This window comes from Eucalyptus grandis, chromosome 5 (assembly GCF_016545825.1).
Source record: "Eucalyptus grandis isolate ANBG69807.140 chromosome 5, ASM1654582v1, whole genome shotgun sequence".
In the NCBI taxonomy this organism is placed as follows: Eukaryota; Viridiplantae; Streptophyta; class Magnoliopsida; order Myrtales; family Myrtaceae; genus Eucalyptus; species Eucalyptus grandis.
In genome coordinates, this window is record NC_052616.1 from 61,870,253 (window position 1) to 61,882,486 (window position 12,234).

Below are 12,234 nucleotides of genomic sequence, written 5' to 3' on the forward strand. Positions count from 1 at the left end.
CAATCACGTTTCAGTTGGCGAGCTTTATCTGTGATCGATCTTAATTTTTCTGGGCGAATACTTTGCTTGCTTAGCCAACACAATAGCATTGTCAATTGAATCACACCAGACGAAGAAAAAGCGCCTGCCTAAGGATCATCCCTCATCTAGATGGCCCTGCGAACTGTATAGAGAACCCAGATGCGAAATCATGAAGCGCAGCATGACCAAAATATAATGAGTCTTTAGGGTGGCTAACTTAGGACTTTCTTTTGGCAGAATAAATAAAACAGATGACAAATGATGACCCAAAAAGGAAATTAATTACTTTCACAAGTTAGCCAGCATTATGCTGCTTGTCCTGCCCTGGTAATAGATCTTAGGCCGATCAAAGAAGCCTAAACATATCATCATCGTAACAATGGCGTAATCTTTCAATCATTCGCCTCTTGAACATGAGCACCTATGAAAGGTGCCTTCCCTTTTGCATAGACCATACGATCAAAAGCAAAACGACGCATCACTGGAAGCCCAGTTCTCATCAGAAGAGTTGATCCTAGAAAAGACAGTGCAGCAGAAATGCACCACTTGAGCACAGAAGTAATACATTTCTCCATATTCCCAATCGACCAACCAAATCCCAACAAAAGGGCACCATCATAAATTTCATACTGTTTAGACAACTTAACAACAGAAGAAAGCAGACCAATGAGCGGACAATGTCTTTGCGACAGACGCATTGGTCAGATGACACCAAACACCAACATGCCTTCTGTGACGCACATACTATTCTAGCCCATGGAGTTTACTACGGGTGATGGAAAAACAATTAGAGCTCAACTCAGAAAGAAACCGAAACCACACTATCAAACGATAGAAGTCCAAGCAGGTTCTTCAAGTGAGGTTGAAGACACATAATCACATTCTTCACAGCCTCAGTCACAGATGACGGAGATATTGAAGTGGAACACAAATAATTATGAGCAACTGAGGCAGCTATTAGTGTACAAAGAGGAGGCGAAAGGAGTTATGGCCTTCTAAAATTCGAACCCTTTATATCAAGGAAAACAATATCTTTTCCCCTCCCACTTCTTTACAATGCAGCATATTTTGGACAAAATTAAAAAGGATCTCGAGCTTCCTCCTTGTGCAATCCTGACTTGCTCTGTGTGTACAGGTCTTTCAATGCTTCTCCACCAACCTACCTACTTATCATACTTTTGCACCATGGAAAGACTGAAAAATAAAACAAGAGATAAACATGGTGTATGGAAAGTAATATGAACAGGTACGATGTAAGAAAGAAGCATAAGACACACAAGCTCTAATTAAGTTTTACAGCAACTGTTGACTAGCCACATTGCTTAATTTCGTGTCTTGAAGTAAAAAATTTGAGGGCCCATGTGAATGACCAATACAACACAAGCATGACAAAATATAGACAAACATAACTTTCAAGTCAAATTCCACAGAAGTTGGTAAAATAATGTCTTGAACAGTTTCTGACGGGAAAAAACGTCAACAGTCACACAACTGGGACAATTGACACTAATCGACGCATCACAAGTTCCATACAGAATTTAAAATCATGACAGTACTTCCTTTGTTTATGTTCACTTCCCAACATTGTACCCATCTACACACGAGTAAGTGGCGGTATGCAAGATGGAAATATCACAAACAAGCTTTCTTGGATATATATATATATATATATATAAACGTATCTATGAGACACCCAATATCCTTCAGAACTTTTTCTTCAAGCGTGTGAAATTGTAATTCTATGTAAGTGGGACCAACAAAGGTTCTACTAGCGGTGCAGTTTAAATGGATAACTGCTTTGATAGTTTAGTTCATGAGTTTAAAGATAAAATTCCCAAAACTTCATGCTGTTGTCCTCAAAACTGATAAAGTCTCCCAAATAGTTGTCAAAGAGTAAATCTGAGAAATAGCTCATAGCTAAAAATCTGAAACATTCTATTCAAAAAGGAAAAGAAGATTCTATAACTAACTTCGAACAAATCCAAAGCTTTATGCAAGAAGTCTGACTTGTCGTCAACAACCTATTAGTACAAGTTGGGACATGCCAAAATAATTTGCCCATTAGATTTGTCCATGTGGCCCTTTATCAATCCTCAATGCCTAGGGATTGTCTTTGTGAAACAATTGTAGAAGACCACCTATTCCAATTCTAGACTAGGTCAGGCATCTAATTGTCATAAAACCCGATTTCTGCTTCTTTACCTTTCTTTTGCTCATTTGTGGGTAAGCACTTAGGGAGCGTTTGGTAACAATTTTATCTCTAAGAATAATTTCTACTCAGAAATGAATTTTTCCGATTCTGTCCCCTCAACAAGTTTCTGAGTATTTGAATGCGTTTGATATTGAACAAAATTCCTATTCCCAAAATAGAATTACGTTTGGTACAACTCTCAAATTCTATTGTGACTTAGAATTTCTTTTAATTTTTAAATAATTTTATTACATTTTTCTTCTTTTTCCTTTCGCTGGAGCCTGGCTAGGTGAGGCTCGTCTCGCCCAACCACCGCGAGGTTGGCCCCACCATGGCTAGGCGATGCCACCTGCGTGGCTGGGCAGGGCGAGCTGGTGAGGGCCTCACCAACTCGCCTAGCCACCGCGAGGTCAGCTTCACCATGGCCAGGCAATGCCGCTTGCACGGCTGGGCAAGCAGCAAGCCTCATCAGCGGTTGGGTGAACTTAGCCTCACCAAACTTGGGCAAGGTCAAGCCTCAAGGCTGAGGCTCGGCCCAGCCGCGAGGGAGGGCAGCATTGCCCAGCCATGGCGAGGCTAACCATGTAGTGGCTGGGCATGGTCGATCCTCACCAGGGGCCGGCCAAGCTCCAATGAGGCCAACAACTAGTGAAAGTGGGCTTGATTTTGGAGTCATTCCTAGAAACAAAGAAGTGACTTCTTTATTCCGAGGAACAAAAAAATAAAATCAAATATTATTTGACCGGTTACCAACCAGGGCCTTACACTACTATTAACAGAATGCTCAATTCAAGGTCAACTATACTACTCCGTTCTTGAGCTTCCTTAATATTAAAAAAAAAAAAAAAAAAAAAACTAAAAAAAAGTGAAGGCAAATTATAGACAAATCATTAAGGCTATCTTTTGCCCTCACTTATTCCCAAACTCTATGTAGAGCACCAACTATTGGCACAGAATTGTGGGTGAACCAGATTCACAGGACCAAAATTAAAGAAAAACATCCTCATAATAGTTTTGGTTACAGTGCTCTGGATTCAACAATTAATTAAAACAAGGAATTAGATGTGACTAGTCCACTTTCTTCTGTAAATAATTTAATCCTCTCACGATATACCATGCCCACTTGTCATTTCAATTAAACAAATGCCTTTGTTCCACACCCAAGTTATTTGCAAATTCAGTACTTGAAAATTTTATCTCCCATTTTGTCTTATATCCTATGTCAATTACCATTTACAATTGTGTAATTTCAGGTAGCCTGACCTAAGAGACTAGAATTTCAAGGTTGAAGCCACACACATAAAATCAAGATTAAAACATTGATGCCCATATTTACACAGTTGAATATAAATCTAAGGCATCAAGTTCTCTGTTTAATGAAAGAATTGCACTAACCTTAATGCCAGTTGGGATTTCCAGGCTTTGCTGTTGTCGTGCTCCCAAAAGCATTGGAACCCGAGGAGGAACTCAAAGGCTTAACAGGAGTCATTGTTATGCCGCCAGAGTTAAATTTTGGCTTCTTATCAGCAGGCTTTAGTATTTGGAAAGAGCACATCAGGGTCTCATCAACACTCATCATGGCACCAGCATTGTCAAACTCCCCACAGTAGTTAGGTGCCGAAAATATAGTTACTAGTTGCCGGTTAGCAAAGAATTCATAGCCATCCTCCACAACCTGCAATCAAACAACATGGTAAAAAGACCACCAGATATAATCAAAAAATAAGTGCCTCCCTCCAAAAAAATCATACCAAATAACTGCACAAATGAAGCATGGAGCAAAAGCATCCGCAACTCAATGACATAAATTGCCACGAGTTACCTTTATGGGGATACAAAGGTAAAAGAGAAAAAAACAAAGAAGGAAAAAAAAAAGGTCCAAGGATCTACAAATAGGATATTCTAGTGCTTGTTCAATTCTTATAAGAGTATTATCCAAGTCATTTTAACAGGCTTGAAGAGGGTGGAAACTGGTCAAGTTAGAATGCGTGAGAAAAAACCTGATGAGCGCGGCAAACAAGATCCAGATCATGCTTCTGAAGAAACTCTGTCACCTTGTCCGCCCCAAAGGTATATGAAACTCCTCTGTCATTCATTCCCCAGCCCTGTACATCCTTGCTAGGATCTGACCAGAGAAGATCACAGAGCAAACCAGTATCTGGTACATCTGTGGGACGCTGCAAGTTCTAATTTGGTCTAAATCGTGTAAGTCAGGTGAGAGACCACCATGCATGCACAGAATCTTCTCATCTATCAAGGCTGCCACAGGCAGACAATTAAAGCACTCTGTGAAAACCTTCCACAACCTGACATTGAACCTTCTCTTACACTCATCATAAAATCCATATATCCGATTTATAGAAGCACATTCGTGGTTTCCTCTCAAGAGAAAAAAGTTTTCGGGGTATTTAATCTTATACGCAAGGAGTAGACATATTGTCTCCAAACTTTGCTTGCCTCTATCCACATAGTCCCCCAAAAACAAGTAATTGGCATGAGGAGGCAATCCCCCATACTCAAAAAGTCTTAAAAGGTCTGAATATTGTCCATGAATGTCCCCTGAAACTCGAGAAAAATAGTTCCTTGTCATTAGATTTTCAAAATTTTGTCGACAAATAAAAAGAATGGAATATGCTCAGGAAAAAAAAAAAAAACCAAGCAGCAGTTTCATGAAAAACTAAATTCAATGTTCTGGTGACTAGAAAGGACCATTTGTATGTAACATATAGCAAACAAGCTACCACATTATTATTCTTAATATTATTGAAGGTTTTGCTGAGTTTTTCCCCCTCCTATTCTGCAAATGTACGAACTTTCCAAGTGCCATTTTTTTTTTTCCTCTTAGGTTATTCGTATAAAGATGGAGCTGTAGCCTGCTATATTTTGTCAAATTACACGCTTTAGATTTGTGCATTTATTTTAAACACCGTCTATCACCACATACCAGTTAAGTACTTTCTTAATTAGAGCACTAGTCTCCGAATATTTTAGACTTAAGAAAAAATATCCAAAGGTTATTTATAAGAGACCAGTTTGAGTAATGCAAAGGATTATAAATATACATCTTATTCTATGAGATAATTCATACATAATCAAGTTACACTGCTTTTATTCCTGTGAAAAAACAATTACCACCTTGGATTAGCATATGGAAATGTGATAGATATCCATCATTAGCCATTTTTATATTATGGCGTTGAGGCCTTAAAAAAAATTCTCACATGCATAAAGACAGCAAACGAAGAGTGCAATCACAAGGAACTTCAAATTAAAAGTGATTTTCTCATGACAACTTTGTACAAAATATCTATACACTTGTTCATATAGCTTGTATTTCTTAGTGCAAATTTAGGATAGATGATTGAGTAGCTCACTCTTTTCATTCAAAGAAAAAAACGACCCCAAGTCATATAAAATGTTTCTTCCAGAGAAATACACTTTAGTGTAGTCCAACTCAAATATCTAAAGAGCTGCAATTTCCTGGCATACTACACGTCTTATTCCAAAATCTCTGGACATCACTGCCCTAGGAGACATACACAGAAGAGGGACTTATGATAGAGTGGGTAGAGCAGTAGATATATGAATTGAGAAGGAAAAAATAATGAAATCAGATCAGTTGCCAAAAGTATGCCAGATTCTTTCGGTAGCCATGAGAGTTTTTGGAAAGATTTTTAATCAGTTATCACTGAACTCTTGTCAATTCTTCACAGGATGAAATAGAGCATGTTGGATAAAATACAAGCAATCAGTAGAAGCTGCTAAATCCCACCAAGATGATATACTTAAACTTGCTGATACAAAAGAAATCAACAATCTATGCTATACATGAAGCTATGACTAGCAGAAAATAAGCTCCAAATCAAGAGACAATTTCAAAGCATGACTTAATGTATGAACTGCAAAGGTTCTCACCATCAGCAACAAAGCCAAAAAGAGGAACATTCACAAAGTCACCCAATCATAAATCACGCTAATAGAAAGTCAATCAGGGCCACATACAGTGGTGGCATTAGATTCATCAGAATTAAAGTTGAGGTTAAACCGTTAAAACTGACCGTTAACTCAGACAGAGCGATGTGACCAATAATATCAATTTTGTGATGGATTAAAGAGGTGGTATAACTTGTGAAGCGCATTCCACAAGAACCAGACAATCCAGAAACTTCATCCCATCCTAACATAGCTTATACTACAATTGAACAAATAATATCAATAAAAAATTTGATGAAATGCAAATGAAACATAGAATTGTTCTTTTACCAAAAAAAAAAAAAAAAAAAAAAAACATAGAATTGTTCAGTTCAGCTAAGTTGATCAATTTCTTTTCATGGTTTGAATAGAAGAATGCTAAATGGAGAAACTGATATGAGAATCAGTGGACAAATCTTGACTATTTCTATACAAGCTGATACCTGTGTGGTACCTATCCGCCTGTGGTGCTCACAAAGTTGCAGCCATTACTGTGAGAGTTAACTCCGAAAGAAGCCACTCTAGAATAAGGGGATATAACTCTTATATCCATCAACTTATATACTTTGGGTAATTCCTAGCTATGCTTTTTTCTCCCGCCCCTATCTATGATGCCTATGCCAACTCTTGAGGGTCACTATTGATGTTTAAGCAGACCGATCAACCTCATCAATCAAATCTACCAATCACCCACAAGAGGATGTTCGGTTTAAGGCTACATATCTATTCCACACACATCTGTCCACTCAATGAGGCCATCGCCTCCTCCACCACAATGCAAGAGCATAGACCAAGACTGATGTTAGTTTTCTCGATACCAAGGATAGCCTGGGGAATCAAACTTGTGACTTTCGATTTGCAAACCAAGTCCTAGACCACTTGACCAACCAACACGGTGTTCTCACACTTTCTATTTACAAAAAACCGAGAGATGCACTCTTATAAAGTTTCGCATGTGTAGTTTTGAAAGACAACCTCACTGTTGGCTAAAAAAGAGACTAGCCACTGGTATCTTTTGAATCAAGCATCACCCAAAACAAGCAAAGCATGAGTGGTCGCAAGTTCAAGGAGAATCAGAACCACTCTACATGTCATGCTTGATTTTTATTTCTCCACCCCTCTATTTTGAAGATTTACATTCTCAAGTTGCAGTCTCCACTTTCTTTCATTCCATGCATCACATTCTAAAGCATTAGCACCTAAACGACCTATTGACCCTCCTCTCCATTCCCACAAGGACGACATCAACATACTCGGCTTTTTTAAAGAACAGTCACATGGCAATCAAATTGAGAATACTGAAGGAAATACATACACACGGGTAGCATTTATAGACAATACCACAATATACTAACATCAGAAGGCAAATGCAGCAATATGAGAAATTGTGCAATTCGAATCGTCTTTATCTAACCCACAGGACAGTGGAAACATGACCAAATGTAACTATTCAGGCAACTACACCAGAAGAGACAATGAACGTGTTAAATTGAAAGGAGCTCAAAAAATACATTGTATGATGCAAAATCACCAACTACCAAGACCCGGTGAAAGGTTTTCAAATCAATAGCAAGTAGGCGACAAGAAGAACATTCCAGCAAACAGGCAACTTTTAGACACTCGAAACTATTTACAAACTGGACAATGCACACATTCATCAAGCTAATGCAACCGAATACAGAATCCACTGATGCAAGCAGGCACAACGAGGCGTCCAACACAGATACTTAAGCCCCCTACAGAGAGCATGCGGCTTGCTAAAAGCTCACCCACAAGACATCATAACGAGCAGAAGAAAACCCATTTCACTTCTCCCGGTCTACCATTCTATACCGAACTGAACTAAACCAAGAGAGTCAACTGCAGAAACTCCTCAACAAAGACCAAACACTACTCAGCTCGATGACTAACCAAGACGAAAGGCAGCACCGACACATCACGGACTAACCCAAAAAAAAAAAAAAAAAACACGAACGAAGGGAAGAAAGGAGGATGATTACCGCATATCTTAATCGGCGCCTCGAGATCCAGCAGGTTGGGCTGCTGCATGAAGACGTCTTTCGAGGTCGTACAGAGCTGCCGGATCTCCGTCTCCGACAGCTGGACCTGCTTCCCGGGCCGGGTGCGGACCTCCAGGAGCCGGCCGATGATGTCGTCCAACACCGCTTGCTCCATCTCACCCCAACCAAACCAAAAATAAAAAATAAAAATGAACCCTCCCTAGGCCAGCCGCGCGCACCGGCGGCCCCGGTCAACCGAGAGAGAGAGTCGCGAATCAGCAGCCCCGGCGCGAGGGCCGGGGAACGGGACCGGAGGCGGGGCGGGAGGGGAGGAGGTGCATGCCGCGCGGCCGGAGACGGCGGAGGAGGAGGAGGGAGAGGATCGAAGAGAGAGAAAGAGGGAGGGCGCTAGGGCATCGGAGGGAGGGGGCCTGGCTTCGGCTCTTGGCGAAATGTGTGGAAACTTTGAAAGTGGAAAAAGAGGAAGAGCTAGATTTTAGAGAGAGAGAGAGAGAGAGAGGACTGGAAATTGAAACAGGGGTGACCTAAGCACGGCGGGGGCGTTTCGGTCAATTCACCCCGCCTGGGCGGTTGATTTTTTTTAAAAACCCACGACGGTTTTATTTTTAGTTTTTAGTTTTCGATTTAATTTAATTTGTTTTGGTTTTATATTACTAAACACGGTCCGGTGTGATTAAAGAATGATTAAAGAAGTGATTTGTATGCGCTCCATGTTTGAGTGCTGCATACGGTGTGCGGATAGAATGCTGCATGCCGAGATTATAAAAAGCGCTATCTTTTGAATGAGGAGTCAAAAGGATGATTTTTGAATCGTCATCCTCATCCCCATGCAAATTAAAATTCATTAATCAAAACCGCCATTAGACCTTAATCCCCTCCCTCCGAATTAGTTACTATGCTCGGAGGGCTCGGTCCAATGGTTGATGAATCTTGCGTGTAGATTTCAAAGTGGGAGAACAACATGAACGGGTCCCCAATCTTGGCCAACTATATAATGTAATTTATGGATTTTGAATTTGTTCAATATAATCATAAACTTTATCTTAATACATAATGTGGTTCTTGTGTTTTTAATTTGGACCATGAACATTTTGTATATATTTAATTTAGTTTTTAAGCTATATGAAGATATTCATTGTTGTTGCTAAATTGGAATTAATGAAAAGATAATATTTGATATTTTCATATAGTGAAAATGCTAAATTGAACATTTATCAAAATTTTGAGACCAAATTGTATGTTGAATAAAGTTCAGATCTCGCATTGAACAAATTAAAAATTTATGGATTATATTACATATTTAGTGATAATTTACTTGATCTTTCTCTCATGGGTTGGGGGAGAGATCTGATCAAGACGGGCTCATAATGGCATGATCAGTGATTAGAAAAGTCAGCGGAGGTATGAGGAGACAAGATTGGATCCGAAGGCACTCGGGAATGGTACGGGAATCGGCAAACGTGAGATGAAATCAGTGGGGCTTTTGGATGTCGGGTTGTGTGAACGTGGAAGAAAAGGCAATGACCGAACGAACTCCACTGATAAACTGTTCCTGAGAAGGAAAACAGCAAAGAACTTGAGGCGTCCAAGCTCACGACCCAGCTGAGAAGTCGACTCGAGCAAGTGATTTGGAAGCTAGAATCTCCTCCTGCGATGGAGAATTCGATGTGCCGGCATGCAAAGGGTGAAACGGAGCCATCTCCGATCATCGTCGGTCAGAAAAACTAGTAATCCTTGGGCAAATGGAAAGCCGGTGAAGCTCATCAAGAAGGGACATGAAAGGCCGACGATCAGCACTAACCAAAAGGAACCCTCGATGCCTTAGCGACTCATGCTAGATAAAGGAATGAGAGACGTTCTCCGGGTCCATGAACTAGGACTGATACAGTTCGGGTTCCATACCGGTTCAGATCTTGCATCTAGGCAGCCAGAAACGATGGCCACTTAGTTCTCGCGGTTCGGCGAAAATGACAGGGTAGAAGCATCCGCCTTCTCAATCAAAGTGCGGTGTATATTGCCAGGTTTCGAGCATTTCATCAACCAAGTTCCCGAGCAACTTGTGATGACCATTTCACTACTTGAATGTCGTTGAGTCGGCGCCGTGTCCGGGTTCGGTGAGCTTCGCATGCTTTTGTTGCTTCAATGTGTGATTCCAGAGTTCGACGTGCCCACAAAATTTGACTCTCTCCATCATCATTTTCTCTTGCATCTTCCATAGATTTGACCCTTGAAAAGGAAGGCAGGCGGACATGGCTTTGAGCCTTACCAACCTAGAGTTGACTGACTGGTTTGGCAGAAAAGATGATATATTAAAACAAATGGGATTCGTTGGTAAGGCGTTCCCTTTATAGACCCTCTCGCACGTTTTATGTATTTTCAGTCTGATCAAAGTTTATGCACGAGCGCCTCTCAGGAAATTTACCAAACCGGTTGATTTCCTAAATTTGGTGTTTTTAAGGGAGCCGAGCGTGATTAGGCCAAATTCTCTTAAAAAATACCAACTTTAGGTCGGAGACCCAAATTTTCTTTTCCCTTTCAAAAAAAAGTGCCGACTTTAGGATGGGTCTCAATATTGCCCCAAGCCTTTTGTTTTTTCCTAAAAAAAACGCCAACTTCCTGTTGGCACTGAAACCCAATCTCTGTCAAATTTCCGTTTAATTATGCCATCAAATATTCGACTCAGCATAATTACTTGACAAAAACTTGATGGGGGCTAGGAGTGGATACCGGCTGAAAGTTGGTATTTTTTTTTTTTTTTTTTTTTATGGGAGAAAAAAATAAGTTGGGGGAGAATTGATACAAATGTTAAAGTTGGTGATTTTCATGAAACATAAAAGTTCGGGTTGGATGTGGTAGAGTGAATTTCAATAGCTAGTGTGAATTTCGATTCCAAGTGCATAACCAAATTGCCCAAATCCATATAATTTTTTAAATTCATATAAAGAAAATCAAATTGTCAAAGCCCTAAATTAGACTGGTCCAATCGACCAACTATTGCCCTTCAGAATTGGGACTTGAACTAAATTTGTTTCCTATCAAGGGAATTGAGCATGATTATATACAATATTAGAAACTTTAGTAATTTAATCGTAATAAATACCTTGAGCACTCGTTAATAAAATCATTCAATGATCGGCGACCAAGATTGAATAAGGATCTCTCTTTTATGCCCCTACGGAGTGCTGAGGCTAGTCGTTTCTTGGAAATCGGTCATGGTCAACTGATGAAGCGCCGCCCCCTTCCTCACAGCAGGCAAGTTGACTTTAAACACCCGTTGACTGAAAATGCATGGGAAAATGCACGGTGGACAGAAGAAGACTCATCCTTTGTACCTTGCAAGGAAGTTCGGCTTTTTGGTTCTTAATACGCGGCACCAGTTCGATGAACTGACCTAGGACTGCACATGCCATGCCGTTAATACTAACGATATTAAAATCGAATCAGAATTTTGATTCATGAAGTGACACGACACGTGTATTCCGATCTTGTCTCGTTACTTCACAAATTAAATTCATAATTTCATCATTATCATGAGCATGCCTTTCTTTATATAAATAACATTTTCTCTCAAATCGCATAAGATAAGTACGTCCCTGAATATGACTTGGACCAACTCCTCTAGGGGCCGAAGAAGAGGCCCAAGAATCATACCGCCGCCGCAGCCAATGGCCAACAGCGCATGCAACCAGAAAAACGCACCGCCATCTCCGGGGAGCAATTTTTGATCAAGGTGGGAAATGACGTCCGATGGAGTTGGCTTGTTCTTCGTTTTGGTTTATGATAGTGGTGTGCTTTTGCTTTCTCGAGAACCCCGTACAATAAATATCATGGGCAATTTAAAAAGAACTGAAAAAATAGACCTACTCTCCAAAGTTTCAAGAATCAAGCTGTATTAAAGATTAGCCCCACAATATAAAGCTTGCTCATCAAGCCAATCTCTCTCTCTCTCTCTCTCCATTCAAATTGAGAGGTATGCTAGTCATACTTACCAACTTCTATTGACTATTACATGCCTATCAACTTCTTATT

At 40.2% G+C, this 12,234-nt stretch overlaps 1 protein-coding gene across 1 annotated transcript; it reads right to left on the reverse strand.

Moving 5' to 3' along the window:
• Window positions 1-625: 625 nt before the first annotated feature.
• Window positions 626-8,649, reverse strand: LOC104432529 (serine/threonine-protein phosphatase PP1). The gene is given in 5 exon segments (XM_018868646.2): window positions 626-1,215; window positions 3,608-3,887; window positions 4,213-4,400; window positions 4,403-4,771; window positions 8,185-8,649. Coding segments are annotated over 4 exon segments (1,011 nt in total). The 5' UTR covers window positions 8,360-8,649; the 3' UTR covers window positions 626-1,215; window position 3,608.
• Between the last annotated feature and the right edge of the window lie 3,585 nt (window positions 8,650-12,234).